The sequence below is a fragment of the Artemia sp. Qi Xiang Cuo genome, chromosome 14, assembly GCF_049724085.1.
Source record: "Artemia sp. Qi Xiang Cuo chromosome 14, ASM4972408v1, whole genome shotgun sequence".
NCBI lineage: Eukaryota > Metazoa > Arthropoda > Branchiopoda > Anostraca > Artemiidae > Artemia > Artemia sp. Qi Xiang Cuo.
The window spans coordinates 30,991,798-31,012,048 of NC_142807.1; the positions used below are offsets into that span (position 1 = coordinate 30,991,798).

General features: G+C 35.8%; 1 protein-coding gene across 1 annotated transcript in view; it reads left to right on the forward strand.

Annotated features, from left to right (window-relative positions):
• The window catches only part of LOC148944363 (uncharacterized), a 244,829-nt gene that overhangs the window by 1,254 nt on the left and 223,324 nt on the right, over window positions 1–20,251 (forward strand). Inside the window, exon 3 of the mRNA XM_089099910.1 lies at window positions 4,120–4,206. Within this exon, the coding sequence (XP_088956036.1) occupies window positions 4,120–4,206 (87 nt within the window). The remainder of the gene's footprint in view (window positions 1–4,119; window positions 4,207–20,251) is intronic.

The window sequence follows — 20,251 nt, forward strand, 5'->3', positions numbered from 1 at the left end:
CTCCTGAACCATCAGGACCATCCAGACTTTTTAAACCCAACCTAGTTCACAGGAGCTTTTAGTCAGGCAATCCAATCGAATGAGCCCTTTTTGAAGTTTATGCTACAACGCTTTCTATAAGAACCTTATATGTCCCCAGGGCCTAACTTACAATCCTTGTCCTGAGGACTCTGGTGGGGGTTTCATCCTCAAAGACCTAATTTCAAGAACTTCCAACTACGTTTAACCTAATGGCTATATCAATATTTTATTTGAATGTGTTTGGGGAAATGGTGGGTATGAGAGGGGGTTAGTTGCCCTTCAATCACTTTCGACCATTGAAAATGGCCCTAGCCCTTTCAATTTTCAATCGAATGAGCCATTTTTGACGTTTCTGCGGCATAGCTTTCTATAAAAATCTTATATGGCCCCAGAGCATAACTTATAACCTGAGGGCTGTGGAAGGAGTGTCATCCTCAAAAAGACATACTTTCTAGAATTTTCAACAACGTTGAACAAAATGCCCTCTAAAATTTTGATTGGATTTGTTTGGGGAAACGGTGGGCATGAGAGGGGGGTTAGCTGCCGTCCAATTACTTTCGACTATTAAAAAGGGCACTAGCCCTTTCAATTTCCATGTGAATGAGCATTTTTGAAGTTTCTATGGCAACATTTTCTATAAAAACCTTATATGCCCCCAGGGCATAACTTACAACCATTGCCTTGAAGGCTGTGGGAGAGGGGTGTCATCCTCAAAGACCTAATTTGAATAACTTTCAACTACATTGAACAAAATGAGGGGGGGGGGTTAGTTGCCCTCCAATCACTTTTGACTATTAAAAAGGGCACTAGCCCTTTCAATTTGCAATTGAATGAGCCCTTTTTGAAGCTTTTACGACAACACTCTCTATAAAACTTATATGCCCTAAGCGCATAACTTACAACCCTTGCCCTGAGGGCTCATAGGGGGGTTATCATCATCAAAGACATAAATTCCAGACCTTTTAACAGCGTTGAACAAAATGTTTATCTGAAAATCTTGATTGGATGTGTTTGGGGAAATGGTGGGCGTGAGAGGTGGGCTAGTTGCCCTCTAATTACTTTCAACTATTAAAAATTTCCAATCGAGTGAGCCCTTTTTGAAGCTTTTACGACAACACTTTCTATAGAAACCTTATATGTCCCCAGGGCATAACCTATATTCCTTACCCTGAGGGCTACCGGGAGAAAGTCATCCTCAAAGACATAATTTCCTCACCGTTCAACTACGTTGAAAAAATTTATATCTTGAAATTTTGACTAAATGTGTTTTGGGAAATGGCACGTGTGAGAGGGGAGTTAGTTGCCCTCCAATCACTTTCGAATTTTGAAAAGACCACTAGCCCTTTGAGTTTCCATTTGAATGAGCTCTTTTTGATGTTTCTACGACAACGTTTTCTATAAAACCTACATAGGCCTCCAGGGCATAACTTACAACCCTTGCCCTGACTGCTTGTAGGGGGAAGATGTCCTCCTCAAAAACATAATTTCCATGTGGATATCAACTACGTGGAACAAAATGGTCATCTCAAAATTTCGATTGACTGTATTTGGGGAAATGGTGGGCGTGGAGGGGGTGTTAGTTGCTTTCCGATAACTTTCGGTTATTAAAAAGGTTACTAGCAATTCCAATCTCCAATCGTATGAGTCTTTTTCGAAGTTTCTAGTCTTGTTCGAAGCTCTTTCGATACGAAGTGTACAGGTCTAAAGGGAAAAAATTCATACAGTGTGCTAACATTGTTCTTTACTTAGACAGTGCTATTGTGCTGCCTATGATTTTGTATTTTCTAAGAAGTATTTATGTTCAATAAGAGCATAATTTGGATTTTGAATGAGATATTTTGTAATTGTAAGAACTATTTTGTATTTTGTTTTAATTGTTTCTTATTTTGTAAGAACTATTTTCGTTGTTGTAAGAAATATTTTGTATTTTTCGAGAACTATGAGAAACATTTTGTATTATACAAAACCTATTTTGTATTTTGTAAAACATATTTAGTAACAAATGTTTTGTGACAACAGAAAATAGAAAAAAATATGAAAAGAAAAGGAAAGAGATGAAAAAACAATGAAAAATAATAAAAAAACGAAAAAAATGAAAGAAGAGAAAAAATGAAGAAAAAACAATGCAAGAAAGAGGTAAGGTAAAATTGCTTTTACCCTCTGTTAAAAAAGAAAGATATTTCTTTTTTGTGTGTCCAGTTCTTTTCGATTTGGCAAATTCCTTCTTTTTCTTCCACCTTGATACCGTAATGGGAAGATAATGTCAAATTTCGGATTTAATGATGTTTTCGGAAAAATTGCCGTGTTGAACAGAAAGCTGTTAGATATAAAGAAAAAACCAACTGCCACGGTTCCATGGTTTTAATTGTATATTTTTTCGTAGCTTGTGTGTTTTTTTTGTATCTTGAGTGCATTTTTTTTTCGTAGTTTGTGTCTATTTTATATATTTTACTCCGCTATTTACCTTGTTGTCATTAGTGGGTAAAATTTAATTAAATAAAAATATCTAATGCATTTTTCCATATCAGGTATCTTCTTAGGCACCCATTGAGCGAAATACCGAACTTTGTCTTATGGGTCATGAACTCGATGCAAGTATTTCTGACAATTGAAGTCTTCCAAACTAATTCTTGCAAATACAAAATAGTTTTTACAAAAAAAAAAAAAAATACTTCTTACAAAATAAGTTTTACAAATATTCTTACAAAGAACAAAATAGTTCTTACAAAATACAAAACAGTTGTTATGAAAAAAAATAGTTCTAAAAATAGTAAACAATTCTTAAAATATACAAAATAGTCTTAGCAAAATACAAATATTCTTTCCAAATTAGTTCTTACAAATAAAAATAGTTCTCACAAAATACAAAATAGTTCATGCAAAATACAAACTAGCTCTTCCAAAATACAGAATATTTCCGAGTAAAACTAAAATCATAGGTATTATAATAACACTGCTTCAATAGAGAGCGATGTGAGCTCTTTTTTCATTATTTTTTTCATAATTTTTTATCTTTTTTCATTTTTTCAATATTTTTTATAGTTTTTATTTTTTCATCTTTTTTTCATTATTTTTTCCGATTTTTGTGCTTTTTTATTACGATTTGGATGCCAGAAGGGAAGGTGAAGAAAGGGAAGAGCCGAAAGTAAGGTACTCGCATTTATTAACATTTAAATATGGATCAATCCGAACAAACGCTTCAGAAATGTAATTAACAAATTTAGAAAGGCTATCTTTGCTTTTGCTAATGACAAGAAGAACATCAACATATACAAGATATGATACGTTAGGTTACCCATAAAAATAAGTTGGAGGTATATTATTTAAATCTTGAGAAACACAAATTTTAAATGGGCTAGGTGATAGAACACCTCCTTGTCAGACCCCTTTTCTGAAGGGTATCTGTTTTCCAAAAACTGAACAATTAACTTTAACATTAAGAAAAAATGATGAGTACCTGTACTTCAGCAAGAAAATTACAGAAAGGTTAATCCCTTAAGTAAAAAGAGAATGAAAAAGCTGAAAATATTTAACAGAATCAAAAGTTCTAGAAATACCAAGAGCACAAAGGTGAATAGATTTTTATTTCGTGAAGCATCTAAAAGAAGAGAAAAAAGAATTTGGTGAGCATGATTGCATTCGATCCCAGGCTCAAACCAAGCTGGTTCTCTCCAAAATCAGCCCTAGTAGTAAGAGGTGGAAGAAGAATATATTCTAATACTTTGTTTAGGTTGCAAGATACCGTAACAGATCCACACGAAGAACAATTAAGAGGGGATTTTCCTTTTTTGAGAACAGAAGTTACCGTACCGCTCAGAAAGCCATCAGGTACCAGAGACGAACTTAAACAGATTTGATAAAGCAACTGAAGGTGCGAAATCAGGAGTTTGCAATCTGGCTGCAGGTAAAGCGCGGAAATTCTATCACAGTCAGAAGATGCAGATTATAAGTCTTTAACTGCAGTTTCGACAAACGATAGAGACACAATAATAATGTTATACTGTGAGACTGTAAGCGGAAAATATATATGAACCAACCGACTAAAATAAGAATGGACAAAGTAGTTTACCTTAGAAAAATCTGAAGAATAATATTCAGCCCAGGTCTGGGCTGGAATATGGGAATTTGAATCATTTTCAACTATCTCCGGAGTCAACACCTCTGTCCACTCTTTGCGTGAAATTGGTAAGTTAAGGCCCTTATATCTTATTATAATAGATATAAGCTGTTTCTTTTACTTAAATTTTATGCGTTGCTCTATCTCAAATACAGCACCTCTTTTAGGCCTACCACAACAAACCTGATTCCAAAGCCAAAACTTTGCTTTATTTTTGGTATTTTTAAAATTGGGATCCAAATTCCAAAACGGCTTCCGAGTCTTTACTTTTACTCTATTTTTCGGGACACTTAATTGTTCCGCACGTTTAAGACACGGCACAATCTGGTTATAATAAATATTTAATTCAGCTTTTCTATTTTCAACATAAAGAGAGCACTGAAGAAGGTAATACGGAACACGGATCGTTGCTAACAAACTGCTCAATGTAAATAAATATAGATCCATATCAGCCCTCTTCCAGTCGCTGACAGTAAACCACTTATTTTATCTTAGTTTTATACAGTTTACTTATTGAAGGTCCAAAGAAAGACTTATTGAAGGTCCTTCTAGCGAGAGTGGTAAGTGGTCATAGTCCTGCTGACCAGTGAGCAGACCTAAACTCTAGCTTCTTCTATAAAAGGGAATGAAAAAGTGATAAAGGCTTAAATGTATCTAACAATGACTATTGAACAAAAAATTACCCAAGAGCCCTCTTAAGGGCTAAAATTTAGTGACACTCATAATTTTTTTTTTTTTTTTTCCGTATTTCTAAAGAGTTATTTCTGTTTTATAGAAAATTATTTGGACTATGCTTGAACTTTTTGTATTCTATAAAAAGTAATTGGGGTCGTGTTAGAATTTCTATGTTTGTAGTAAGTATTTTTGTTCTGCACCAAGTATTTTTCATTCTGTTAAAACTATTTTAAAATTATGCAAAGTATTATTTGTATTTAGTAAGGGCTATTTCTGTTTTGTAGGAGTAATTTGGATTATGCTTGGAGTTTTTGTATTCTATAAGAAGTATTTGGGATGTTGTTAGAATTTCGTGTTTTGTAGCAAGTATTTTGTGTTCTACACCAGCTTTGTTTCATTTAATTAAAACTATTTATAAATTGTTCGAATTTTTTTTTATTTTGTATGAGTTAATTTTGCTTTGTAGGAAATATTTTGGATTGTGTTTTTGTATTCTATAAGAAGTGTTTGGGGTGTTGTTAGAATATCTGTGTTTTTTTTCAAGTATTTTGTGTTCTATACTAACTATTTTTCGTTTGTTAAAACTATTTAGAATTGTGTAAAGTTTTTTTTGTATTTTGTTAAGAGTAATTTCTGTTTTGTAGGAATTATTTTGGGTTATGTTTGATTTTTTTTTATATTCTATGGAAGTATTTTGGGTGTTGCTAGAACTTTGTATTTTGTATTAAGTATTTTGTGCTCTGCACCAAGTATTTTCATTCTGTTGGAACTATGTTAGAACTGTGCAAAGTATTTTTGTGTTCTGTAAGAGTTTTTTTTTTTAGGTATTATTTGAAGTAGGATTGAAGTTTTTCATATTCCATAAGAAGTATTTGGGGTGTTGTTAGAATTTTGTATTTTGTACGAAGTATTTTGTCTTCATGATCAACAGTTTTTCATTCTGTTAGAACTCTTTTCGAATTTTGAAAGTGTTTTGTATTTTGTAAGAAACATTTCTGTTTTTTAGAAGTAATTTGGATTATGCTTGAAGTTTTCGTATTCTATATAAGGTATTTTGGGTGGTGTTCAAATTTTGTGCTTTTTTTCTGTATCAAGTACTTTGTAATCTACACCAACTATTTTTCATTTTGTTAGAACTGTTTTAGAATTATTTGAGGTTTTTTTGTATTTTATAACAATTATTTCTGTTTTGTAACAGGTATTTCGTATTTTGTAAGAAGAATTTGTGATCTTTTAGGATCTATTTTTATTTTGTAAGAGTAATTTTCTGTTTTGTAACTGTGTTTTGTATTTTTTAATAAGAATTTGTGTGATTTCTCAGGATGTTCGCCGGAGGGTGTCATAGGGCGCGGTAAATTGTATCACGCTGGCCTCAATTGACAGGAGTCATACAAAATGAGACGCTATTGAGGGTTTTTCATTAAGTTTAAACGATTGATTCTACTGTAAATGGATCTTTTGAAGGAAAATGGCTGAAAATGCCTTTGATACGATAATAAACGCTAGAGGGTGTCAAATGCTAGACATTGAGATTAACAAACTGGGAATTGCCATAGAGCTTTGCAATCTAATGATAGAAAGGCAAGTTTCCGCTATTCAAATAAAAAATGCCCATTTTTAGTTTTTTAATTATTTTTGTTGGAGAAAAAGGTTGAAAACCCTTATGTGATAATTTGCCCCCTCAGAGGGCGTCATCGGGTATGATACATTGTACCACACTGGGCTCAATTGTTAGGTGTAATCAGAAGAAACTATAATGAGGGTTTTTCATTAAGTTGAAAGGAACAATTCTAGTGTTAATGAATATTTTTGCTAGAAAATTCCCCCGAAAAATGCCATATGTGCGATAATGCCTGCTAGAGGGTGTCGTTTGCCAAGCATTCAGTGTCACAGGGTCGGAATGACCAAGGAACATCACATTTTAGCAATGAAATTGCAAGTTACCGCTGTCCAATTAGGTTGGAAAAATCCTCATGTGTGATAATTTTTCCCCCATAGGATGTCGTCTGGGATGGTACGTTGTGCTACACTAACCTCAGTTGTTATGAGTCATCAGTAGAAACCTTAAGGGTTTTTATCATTCAGATTAAAGAATCAATTCTAGTGTAAATGAGTATTTTTGTCGGGAAATGCTCCTGAAAATGCCATATTTTCGATAATGCCTGCTAGAGGGTGCCGTGTGTCAAACGTTTAGTGTCAGAGCCTAGGAATTACCATGAAACATCACATTCTAGCAATGAATTGGCGAGTTTCCGCTGTCCAGTTAAAAAAACAACTGTCATTTTTTATTTTACAAAATTATTTTTGAGATAAAAATATTGAAAGATCTTTGGGTGTGAAAATTTACTCCCCAGAGGGTGTTGTCTGGAGTGGTGCATTGTGCCACAATGACCTCAATTTTTATGAGTCATCAGACTCTAATGAGGTTTTTCACTAAGTTTCAAGAATCAATCTAAGGGTAAATGAATATTTTTAGTGGAAAATGCCCCCCCCAAAATGCCACTTGTGTGATAATGTCTGCTAGAGGGTGCCGCGTAGCAACCATTCAGTGTCAAATGCTCAGAATTACCATGGGACATCAAGTTCTAGCAATGACATATCAAGTCCCGCTGTCCAATAAAAAATGGTCATATTTTAAAGCGTAAAAAAAGCGTATGTGATATTTTGGCATGTGTGATAATTTGCCCTCCCCTCCCCCCAGAGGGTATCGTCAGGGGTGATAAGTTGTTCCACGCTGATCTCAATTGTTATGAGTCACCAGAAGAAACGCTAATTGGGGTTTTTCATAAAGATTAAAGGATCAATTCTAGTGTAAATGAATATTTTTACTGGAAAATGCCCCCAAAAAATGCCATAAATGCGATAATACCTGATAGAGGGTGCCGTGTGTCAACCATTTGGTGTCATAGGCTTGGAATTACCATGGTACATCGCAATTTAGCAATGAAATGGCAAGTTTTCACTGTTCGAATAAAAACAATGGTCTTTTATTTTATTTTAAAAAATGATTTTTGAAAGAAAAATTTTGAAAGACCCTTATTTATGATAATTTATCCCCCAGAGAATTTGGTCGGGGGTGGTAATTGTTATGAGTTGTCAGAAGAAACGCTAATAGGGGGGTCAGTTAATTTTATAGGATCAATTCTAGTCTAAATGAACATTTTTCCTGGAAAAATGCCCCAAAAATGCCATATGTGCAATAATGCCTGCTAGAGAGTGCCATTTGTCAACAATTCAGTGTCACAGGCTCGGAATTATCATGGAAGATTGCAATCTAGCAATGAAATGGCAAGCTTCCGCTGTTCAAATAAAAACAATGGTAATTTTTTATTCAAAAAACATTATTTTTGAGAGAAAAAAGGTTGAAAAACCTTTATGTGTGTTAATTTACCCCCAGAGGATGTCATCGAGGGAGGTAAATTGTGCCATAAGTTATTACCGATAAATCCACGTGCGATAGCATTACCCTCAACTCCAATTACAAACGTTAAAATTTCCCTATGGTATAGCACCTGTTGAGTCAAACAAGATTGCGTTGCCCTCTATTATATAGCAACCGAATATAAACATTGCCGTAGCACCTACATCTCTTAGTTTCCCCCTATGAGTTAACTAATACCTGGCCATTTAAACTGCGAAGGTGTGCCTGCTCAAAATGTAAACACTGATGTAACACCGGCTGATCGGTTGTATTGTGGAGGCGCGTCTTCCCGAAACCAGGGCTTCTTGGAAATCCTGCTATGATGTTTCCAGAATCCAGGGCTGTCAAAAGAATCCCATGGGAATCTTGTATGGGCGTCATGGAAATCAGTGAGGCATTGTTACTGAGAATAATAAAAACCGTATTTTTGAAATAGTGAGTTTTAGAATCAATTGTATGAAATACGATCCCTAATGTTAGTGTGATGAGAAGAAAGAGGGGTTAAAAATGCAAATGATGAGACAAGACAAAAATTTTCTCTCTTTCTCTCTCTCTCTCTTTCTCTCTCTCTCTCTCACACACACACACACATGAGAAAAGAACTTTATCTGATATTACAATCCTCTTATTCTTTCGTATCTCTACCATTGATGTCGTTTGGCTCTGACCTAGAAAGAAACAAATGAGTGAATGACTACTTCGTACCCTTTTTAAACCTTTTCCACTTTGTTGAGTCTTTAATATTTCGCCAACAACTCTCCCTGAAGATGTAAAATTAACGGTTTAATAGCGGAACCTAACAAAATTCTTGAGAGCAAAAAAATTATTAATGGAAAACCTTTTTTCGAAATAGTGAGTTTTAAAAGTTCTTACACAAAATACCATACATAATTTTAGCATGTTGGGATTGGGGGGGGGGGGGGGTGGAAGTAGAAATTAAAATAAAAGACAAAAATTGAAGGTCATGAGTTAACATACTTTAAACGGGCATTGTACATTGACCCTGTCAGGATTGCTGGTACGGTGGGCTATTTAAATTCCATATGGGGTATACTACTAAAATGGTACAATTGAACTGGAATTTAAGTGATTTTAGCGACAATATGAATATTAATAGGGCTTTAAAGATTATACTTTAATGTTATATCACGGATTAATAAGCATTCAACTAGGTCATTTTTTGTTTCTATAGAAAGATGACACTCCTAAATGATCAGTATAGGGAATGCACTATACTTATTAATCATTTTCGACACGCTGACCACGAAGTAGATCACTGATCATGCATAACTTTTCTTTTTTCTAAGTTCAACCAGATTATAAACTCAAGTGCTTTAACTTTGCAGTCTCATGGTTTAAAGTCATGAGAAAAGGACCAAAATTTAATCTGGAAAACACATTAATCTTTTTTTTATTTTTTTTTTTACATAGCTTACTAAACACAAGCTTTGTTTCTACATATATATCAAGAGACCCAATTAACTTACAACTTGATTTTTGTGTGACTCATGTTTTCTCATCGAATTTTGGGAAGGAAACTAAATTATTTAACCTTTTGATTTAGCTTAAAACTGGCTCTTCGACTGGTTCGCAAGAGGTGAGTTGAGTGAATTGAACTCATTAGACCAAGGGTGTAGCAAGGTAAGCCTGGGACAGTGATCAGTAAAGTTGAATAAAGAAAAAACCATTTAAAAAAGCGAATTCTTGTGCGATAGGAAGAAGGAGGTATCAGATGTTGATAGAAAAGTGTTATGAGAACGAGCTAGCACGAAATAAATAAATTTAAAAATTAAGAAAACAAAAACTTTGCTTAGGTTTTTTGTTGAGCAGTGATATAAGCCAATTTGTTTTTGGCCCGGCTTAGGTCAACTAGTACTTTTCTAAAACCAATTTAACTCACTTCAAATTTAAAAAAAGGGGAACAGGAAATCAAGGGCAACATTGGAAACACTTTATAATACTTGTACCTTTTGTACTAGCAAGACTTGGTGGTACGAGTGTGTCTTCTCTGAGCTAAAAGTTCTTTTTACAACATGTCTCTATAGAGAATCAAAGTATATTAGGAGTTGGTTTGCTGTCTCGTCAATGCTAGGGCATGTAACTGGATTTCATTATTTTTTTCCTAATATAGGGCACAAGTTAAAACTAGATTGTTAGCAATAGGTCGTCAAAAAATTTATCTTTTGTAATTTTATAATAACTCTGTAGTGGTTCTGGACTGCATTGTTTTGCATTTATTGTATTAACCTTTTCCGTAACTTTTCTATTGTTTTTATTTTGCTTTTATGTTGATTTTGTGTCAAATCACCAGTGGTCTCATGCCAATTTCTAAATACCAACAGTGATTGCATATCATGTCTGCAGTAACTTATGTGGTTCCAGAAATCGATGCCTGGATTTCAGTAGGTGTCTATTTGAAGTACAAACGATGACACCGATCAAAGGCGGAAGAAAAGATCGAGCTACTGTCTTAACAATGCAAATGGTTGCAAGTGCTCCAGTGATCATGAAAATTCTGAAGAAAGAACATTTATCAATGACACCAAATGAGATAATTGTTCTTGAAAACATCCACAATGTGGCTTCAATTACCTGGTATACCAGAAAAAAATTATAGCTATCTCCAGTTTGTGTAAACGAAGAATGCATGAATAAGAACAAGCCCCTTAAAAACTATGTTTGTTAAGTGATCTAGTAATCAAGATTAGCGTAGCCTTCACATACGAGACGAGACATTGCAATATTCTCGGTTGAGCTCCAGAAAAAGAACATTTTTTCACACAGTTTTATGTGAGATTCGGTTGGCTCACTGAATACATCAAACAAGAAAAGATTATTATCTGTTAGAACTTAAATTGGCATCGTCTGGAAGAAGACTGACTTTTCACTTTATTAAGAAGATGTCTGCCGAATGCATTTGTACCAGTTTTTAAATCCAACTTCTTCAATCGTTGACTACATCAGATAGCTATCATATCCTTACAAATTTTCTTCTTATGGCAGGGTTAGAGCTACTGTAGATTCAGAGGACAATTGTAGCAATCACCTTAGGATCAACTTTTTGGTACCGTTCTTGATCCAGTTTAGCTTGGGTGATTATGGTTTATTAAGAATTAGTTCAAAATAATGAAAAATACTTGACATGACTCTGGCTATAATATAACTGCGGCTCAACCTGCTTCTCATAATCAAATTGCTGATAGACTAATCTTGAACATTTTTTTGTCCCGAAGCTGTACACTCGATAACCTTTTTGGAGTCTGCCTCTGTGGTAGTAGAGTAACCTTATCTTTACAACAAAATATAATCAATGTTAATGAACGAAAAACACGATTCCTTATGACATAATTAAGAACATTGCCTGTCACAAAGAAAAAGAGAAAATCATCATGCAGACTACATTTTCAACAATTTAAACGGCTTTATATAACCAAAATAAAACAAGAAAAGCAAAAGTAACCTGAAACTATAAAGTCATAACTTTATTTAATACATTAAAATACTCGGTCCTATCAGTGCACTTTCGAATTGGTAATGATAAACAGTGGCGTCGTTGAGGGGGACAGTGAATTTAGGATCATCACAAAATCCTAAGTCTACCGTCCTTGCCGAAACTGAAGAGATCCAGTATTACACCACCCGATATTCCTGACGACCTAATTCAGGATTTAGTGCAAATTTTGAGTGCTTCGTTAACTCTAATATCAAACAAAATACGATATCAGACCCACAAAATTGGAAAAAAGGTTTCATAACCCCGTATCCACAAAAAGGAAGCTGCCTGTGACTTTACTGGTCTCTGTCCTATTATGATGGCTCATATTTTTAGTAAGATATTTGAAAATTTTCATCGCTGAGTGACTGAAAACTTTTTTTTCTGGATAAAAACGAACCCCAACAATTTGGGGATATTCCCATAGATTCGACGAGCTATTATTTAGCAAGTTTGCCAGATAAGATTTCAAAGCACCTGGATGATCCAGAGTGCAAGGTCAACCTCATTGTGATTGACATATAAAGAATATTCAACTTGATCTGCCATAGCTCCCTTATCCACAATCTACTGGAAAATTTTAATGTCGGTGCATGTTTGGTAAGAATAGTTGCTAGTTTTTCAGGTAGAAGTAAATACACTAAATACGTACAAATCGGCCTATTCTAACCCCCAACCACTCTACTGTGGAATTCTCGAGGATACGATTTTAGGCCACCTACTTTATTTGATTATGGTAAACGAGTGTCTAATTATGAGTTGGACCGCTTGAAGTTCATTGATGATTTATCAGTGGTGAAAAGAAAGTTTCAAGCGAGGCAGATAGAATCATATTGGGTTGGTCACGCCAATCGGAGTAGGACAGAATGGTCAAAAGCTGGGGAAAATAGCTCGCATTTACTTTTCTTTTTTCAGGGATAACTAATCTCTTCTTGCACAGAATTTTTCAGGTTACTGCGTCATGGATTTCAAAATTATAGGAATACATTTACTAGAAGACCTGAAGTAGGAGAAACAGACACAGGAGATGATTGAACACTTAAAAATAAGTATCCTATCTTTAAAACCTCCTTGCTCGTCATTCTGTCCCAACCTATTGTATATTTTCCTTAAGCTTATCCGATCTCTGGTAGAGTAAGCTTGTCCCGTTCGGCCCTACGGCCTGGCTTCAGATCAAAAGGACCGCCTGGAAAGGATCCAACATCGACTCTTCTGGTAGTTTCTGAATACCCTGAGTCCATTGTTGCACCCTTTTTAAGCAATTTTCGCATAAAACTCTTTCAGCACGCTGAGATGAAATGTGTTTTAAGTTCGGTGTCGGTATTTTGGTAGATTCCCGGATTTGTGAAATCCTTCCCCTGAACATCTCGTTGCTAATGGCTCCCATGACGAAACTGTTAACTAAAATTTATCTGGTAGCAGCGCAATATATGTGTTGCGTAAATAGTTTCGTTCCCTTGTCCGTCAAGGTTTCTTATGCTAAACTGCCTCTTCAGTAATTTTATATATATTTGTTTTAGTTCATTATTCCTTTTATTCGTTATTGATTTTAAAGTTTTTTTTTATTAAGATTTTCTAGAAAATTAAAATGTTAAATATTTTAGGTTTTATTTTGACTATGTTTGTGTTATTTAAGCTATATTATTTATGTGATATTTTTGTTCAGTTGCATATAAATTTGTGAAATTTTAGAATTTCTAGAAATTAAAAGATTAAAATTTGTATTATTTCGAGCTTGATTATTTAGTTAATATCACACAGTTTGTGGCAACGAACTGTAAGTAAGGAGCGACACGGATCAATAGTAATTGAAACTCTAAGAAACAGAATTTTGATACCAATAGATACATCAAAAGAATTAGATTCTTATGATGATTTCAAATGTATAAGTTTCATCAAGTTTAATCTTAACAGGTCTTTAATCTTACCCATCAATAGTTACACGCCTGAGAAAATTTGTCCTATTTCAAAAAAGGAGGAAACAGCCCGTAAAATTCATAGAACTTTAATGAAAATATAACCATCAGATCCAGCGTATCAGAGAACCCTACTGTAGAATTTTCAAACTCCTATCTGAAAAAAAGTGCAATTTTGTATTTTTTGACACAAGCACGGATGCGTGTTTATTTATTGTTTTTTTTTTCTTTTTCCCAGGGGTGATCGTATCGACCCAGTGGTCTTAGAATATCGAGGGGGGCTCATTCGAACAGAAATTAAAAGTTCTAGTGACCAAAAAATTGGAGGGAAACTAGGCCCCCTCCCACGCTCATTTTTTTCCCCAAATTCACCCGATAAAATTTTAAGATAGCTATTTTGTTCAGCATGGTCGGAAAATACAATAAATATGTATTTAAGGCTGACTTAATCCCCCTCAGTCCCCGGGGGGAAGGTCTGCAAGTCATGAACTTTGCCCAATGTTTACACATACTATTGGTTATTGGGAAGTATACAGAAGTTTCCAGGGGGATTTTTCCTGGTATTCGGGGGGGGGGGGGGCGAGGGTTACGTGGGAGGACATTTCCATGGAGGAAGTTTTCAAGGAGAAAGACACATTACTATGAAGGGGGCGCCGGATTTCCCAGCATTATTTAAAACACGATCAGACATTAAAACAAAAACCTCCTCAACGCCTCGCTCTTTACGCTAAAGTTGGACTCCATCTCACAGGTTTACTTTTTAAAACAATGAAAAATTTTAGCCTAAAGTGCGAGGCGTTGAGGAGGGGACATCCCCTTCATATACGGAATAATTTCTGTTCGTTTTAAGTTTTAATGTCGCTCCTTACTTTCAGTTAAAAAAATTGTTTTAAAAATTTAATCTTTGATAAGCGGTGTATAAATTTGTATGACGATGGCTACGACTGGGATTATTATCTTTTAGTGCCCTATCTTTTAATGTTACAAGAACTGCCACTGATTGGAATGACCGTGTAAGGCGTTGAATAAAAAAAATTGCTTGAGAGTTTCAGCTTAGTTCTTCTGAAGCTGGATAGGTCAGGGGGCTGTATATCTTTTGATAATATTGGATCAGTTTTCGTCCTTAGAAGTATCACTCGATGGCATAAGTAGTGAGGAGTCAATCTATTTGACAACACAGATAGCAGATTAACATGGGATATCTAACGGCCCATAAGGGGTATACAAGTGGAGGTCCTAATCCCTCACATCTGGGCAATGCGGTCAGCTGGCAAGATTCTGACAACACCCCTGGAAAGATTCCCTTGACATCCCTAGGAAATTAACATGGGATTTCGACAAGACAGATAGGGAAATTACCAAAGGATTTTAAAGACACAAATAGGAAAATTAACATGGCATTCCTGTTACACTCCCCAGGTGTTCCAATTTCGTTTCAGTATTGGCAAGATTTCGAGCTCCTTTGGAAATTAACATGGGATTTCTGCAACACAGATAGGGAAATTAAGATGCGATTTTTGCAACATAGATAGGGAAATTAACATGGGATTTCGACAAAACAGATAAGGAAGTTAATATGGGATTTCTGGAAGTAATATAAGTGGAGGTCCTAATCCCTCGTACCTGGGCAATGGGTCAGGTGGCAAGATTCACACCCTGACAAGATTTCCACCCTGGGAAGATTCCAGGAATTCCACTATTTTCTTTATGTGAGTAATCGGAGTGTTGGTGGTACAATACACAACTAGCAATAATAGGGATTTCTAGCCCATGGGTTTTAATATAGGGAACTACCCTCACAGCTAGCGACACACAGCTAGCGACACACAGCTAGCGACACACCCTCGCCACCCTCGCCAGGGAGACTATAAGTCGAGCTATAGCCCCTTAAGCCACCAAACCTCTGCAATGCTGCTCTGGTTTCCAGATGTAATATGCTTGACGTATTCTTATTTCAGATTTCGCGAATCCTACAACACACCCCTCCAGACTCTAATGACGTGACACAGCTTACCCCGTTTTAAACGGTCAGGTACAATATGGATGACGCAATTCTACGTAACCTTGCGACAGGACCCATGGGAATCCCCGCTTGTAACTTAACGACAACACACACACCTTACACATTGACGGTTCACATATCTTATGTAAGGGCGGTGCACATCTCATATAGTGAAAATGCACGCATCACTGTCACATAATACGTTTTTGGCATTCCGTTTTTCAGCCGAAGCGCACAAAGCGTTTTTCTTTCAAATTCATACTTTTTTTTTATATAGTTCTTTGTCCTCACTAGGACTTGAAAGGTAAATTTTTGCAATGGGACAGCGCTCCAAAAATCAGGACTAAAATGCTATTCCCAGTATTTTGTCCTACTCATTACAGTCTAAAATTAACCTATTGCGCGACACCTGAGATTTCCCCATATTCGCAAACGCTAAAATGTCAGGTTTGCAGCCAAAATTTTGCATGCAGTCGGAAAACAACTATTTCCAGAATTTATACCACTTCATTAAGTAATGTTTTTAGGGAGTGATGCCAAATAATATTGATGATTGCTCTCAAGATATTTTTAGTAATAAAGGGGAAGTGCATGCCTAAATTATGTAAACACCTAGGCATTAGAGACGCATTCTCAACAATAAATTTAATGGATTGGGGTTATTGTAACCCCTGCTTAACTCCTGATTTTATACGAAACCAGCTGCTAACCTCATTTCCTACCTTAACCGCAGAAGTGTTATTCTCGTAAATAGTACTAATCACTTTAATGTATTTGTCTGGTATACCATACAAGAATAAAACCTTTACTAAAGCGTTTTTATCAACATAATCGAACGCTTGCCTCAGACACTTCTCAATTATTAACCTAAGAGTGAAAATTTGGTCGACACATCCTCTACCTTTTCTAAAACACCGTACTGTTCTTCTATTAAAACTTTGTCTATGGCATCTCTCAGTATAAGAAGTATCATATTACTAAGTAATTTGCTAACTACAGAGACCAGACTAATGCCTCGATAATTACCACACTCACTTTATCACCTTTCTTATAAAGTTGATTATTTAGGGATGTTCGAAAATTGTTAGGTACTTCCCCTTTTTTAAAAATCATACTCACAATCTTCAGTAACCTATCTCTAACCTCAAAGCTGCCATATTTTAGAAACTCATTCACTGACCTATCAGCACCTGGAGCATTATTATTTTTTAATCCTTTTAGTACTGTCGCTAATTCTTCCTCACAAAACAAATCTTTCTTCAAATCCAAGGTATAAAATTTTTTTTCATTTTCCTCTATATCTTCTCCTGAAACTCTATCTAGGCTTAGCAAATTTATAAAATGTTCTGCCCATCTCTATATGTGCTTAAAAAGAATAAAGTATGAGCAAAAAGAAACGTGCACTAAAAAAACACACATCCTAGAAGTCATTTTCATACGGGCAAGATTGATATTAGAGGTAAATTTTTAGGCCCTATTAAGAGCTATTAACGAAAATACCTCCGTTTTCATTGAGCCAAGACTTAGGAATATTTCACACCATCCTGACAATATGCGACACTCCCTCCCTCCCAGCTATCATTTTCTGAGGACAGGGTTGATATTAGATGCAAATTTTTAGGCAATATATAGATATTTCCGAGACCTCTTACCGAAAATACATTATTTCTTTGAAGGCAGGTTAGATTTTCAGCTCCTCGCTCCAGGGTAAAAGTTCTTTAACGCCTCCATCTTAACTTTTCAATTGTAGAACATGTTACTCCATGTAATTGACGAATTAGTACCAGTATTTGACTTCCCCCACATCCCCTAACAATCATTCCTAAGACACTTTTCAGATATTTCTTGTTAAAAACTATGCTTGAATCTGGTGATTCAAGTTTTCGCAAGTCAAGCTTATCATTACAACCTACAAAACACTCCAAACCACCGTGAAATTATACACCTCTCCCTCCATTGTCCACGTGGCACCACCCCTTATTTACCCCCCCCCTCCCCTAGGACATTTTCAACCTTTTCCCACCAAAAATTAGCTCATGAATCTAAATTAAACACTGTTTTTACTTGAACAGCGGAACTCACCATATCATTGCTAGAGTGTAATACTCCAAGCAGTTGACACCACAACGACAAATATTACTGCTCTGTTGATTCCTTTGACATCCCCACATCACCTCATTGATATTTTCTGACATTTGTTGTTAAAAGTTATACTTCAACCTATTGATTCAACTTTTTCACGAGCCTGGACTCTTATAACAGCCTCCAGAGCACTACACACCTCCGTTGTATTATACACCTCCCCTTCCATCATGCAAGTGGCACCACTCCCTACCGAAGGCAATTCTCAAGCTTTTTCCACCGAAAATAAGCTCATGAATCTAAATTAAACACTGTTTTTACTTGAACAGCGGAACTCGGCATTTCTTTGCTAGTGTGCTTCACTCCAAGCAATTCGTGCCACAATAAAACACTATTACTGCTCTGTCGCACCCTGCAATACCTGTCATCAACATTTTATGCTATTTCTAAAGTTTGAACTTTAGAAATCGGACTTTGAACTGATCATTTAGACATTTCTCGTTAAAAATTATACATTCGATCTATTAATTCAAGTCTATCGCAAGCCCAAGCCATTCGTGATAACCTTTAAGACACTCCCACACCATCACGGCTTTACGCTCCTGCCAAACACTTGGCCCCCGTCATCGTCCCTAGGACATCTTCAACATTTTAGCTCCGGAAACAAGCTGGTGAATCTAAATCAAACAGTACTTTTTTTTGAACAACGGAGCTTGGCATTTCACTACCAGAATTTGATATTCGAAGCAATTCACACCCCAATACCACACCCTTGCTGCTCTGTAGCACCCCTCTGACACCCATCATCAACATTTTACGAGTCTTCTAGAGTTTGAACACCTTCAATGGATAAATTTCCTATTGCTAATATTTTACAATGATTTCCATCCCTGTACCACACTATTACTGCTCTGCAGCACCCTCTGACATCACATTATCATTTCTAAAATATTTTCAGACATTTCTTTTTCAAAATTATACTTTCAGTCCTTTGTTTCAAGTTTTTCACGAGCATAGTCTTTCATAATAACCTTCAAAAACTCCAAAATCATCATGACCTAACACGCCTGCCACCCACCTGGCACCCAAACCCCTCCCCCCTCATCACTCCTAGGAAATCTCCAACATTTTCACTCAGAAAATAAGCTGATGTATCTAAATTAAACATTAACTTTTTTTTGAACAGCGAGAACTCAGCATTTCTTTCCTAGAGTGTCTTACTCAAAGCAATTCACGCCAAAGTAGCACACTATAACTACTTGGTGGCACCCCTGCTACACCCATCATCAACATTTTAAGCTTCTTCTAACGTTTGAACACACTCAATGGATATATTTTCTATTGCTATTATTTTCCAACTATTCCTGGCACAACGCCACACTATTACTGCTCTGTGGCACCCTCTGACATCACCCCATCACCACCAAGACATTTTTCACACATTCCTTCTTAAAAATATACTTCAATACAGTGATTCAATTTTTTCGTGATTCTGGACTTTTATAATAACCTCCAAAACATTCCGCACCACCGTTGCATTACACACCTCCCACTCCATCGTCCACGTGTCCCCACAAGCTTTTCTCACCGAAAATAAGCTCATGAATCGAAATTAAGCACTGTGGTTAAACACTTTTGTTGAACAAAAGTTTTTTTCTTGATAGTAAGTTTTCTGTCAAAGATAAAACATTTCTCTTAGAACTGACAATTTTTTGTTTATGTTAAAAATATCTCTTTTAGAATTACAGAGTTTTTTCTTTAAAAAAATATAATCTTTAATTTATATTCACCAGCTTATTTTTGGAATGAAAAGGTTGGAGATTTTCTAGGGGTTATGGAGGGGGAAGGGTTCACGTAGATAGTAGGCGTGTAAAGTTTTGATGGCTTGGGAGTGTTTTGAAGATTATTATAAAAGGCGAGGCTAGTGAAAAACTGGAATAAATGGATCAAAAGCATAATTTTTAACAAGAAGGGTCTGAAAATATTTTATAAATGATGATATGATGTCAGAGAGTGTCGCAGAGTATTAATAGTGTGGCACAGGGCTGGGAATCGTTGGAAAAGATGAGCAATAGAAAACACACCTATTGAAAGTGTTCAAACGTTAGAAGATGCTTAAAATCCTGATATGGTCGCAGAGTACCCTAGAGCAGTAACAATTTGGTATTGTGGCGTAAATTGCTTGGAGTATCTTACCCAAGCAATGAAATTTCGAGTTCCGCTGTTCAAGAAAAAAGTGTTTAATTTAGATTCATGAGCTTATTGTCGGTCTGAAAAGCTTGAGAATTTCCTAGGATGGGGGGGGGGGCTGGTGCCACATGGGTGATGGAGGGGGAGGTGTGTAGTGCAACGGTGGTGTTTAGTGTTTTAAAAGTTATTATGAAAGTTCAAGCTCGCAAAAAACTTAAATCAATGGGTTGAAGTATAACAATTAACATGAAATGTCTAAAATGCCTTGGGGTGATGGAGTGATGTCAGAGGGAGCCACAGAGAAAGAATAGTTGGAATTGTTGAGTGAATGGCT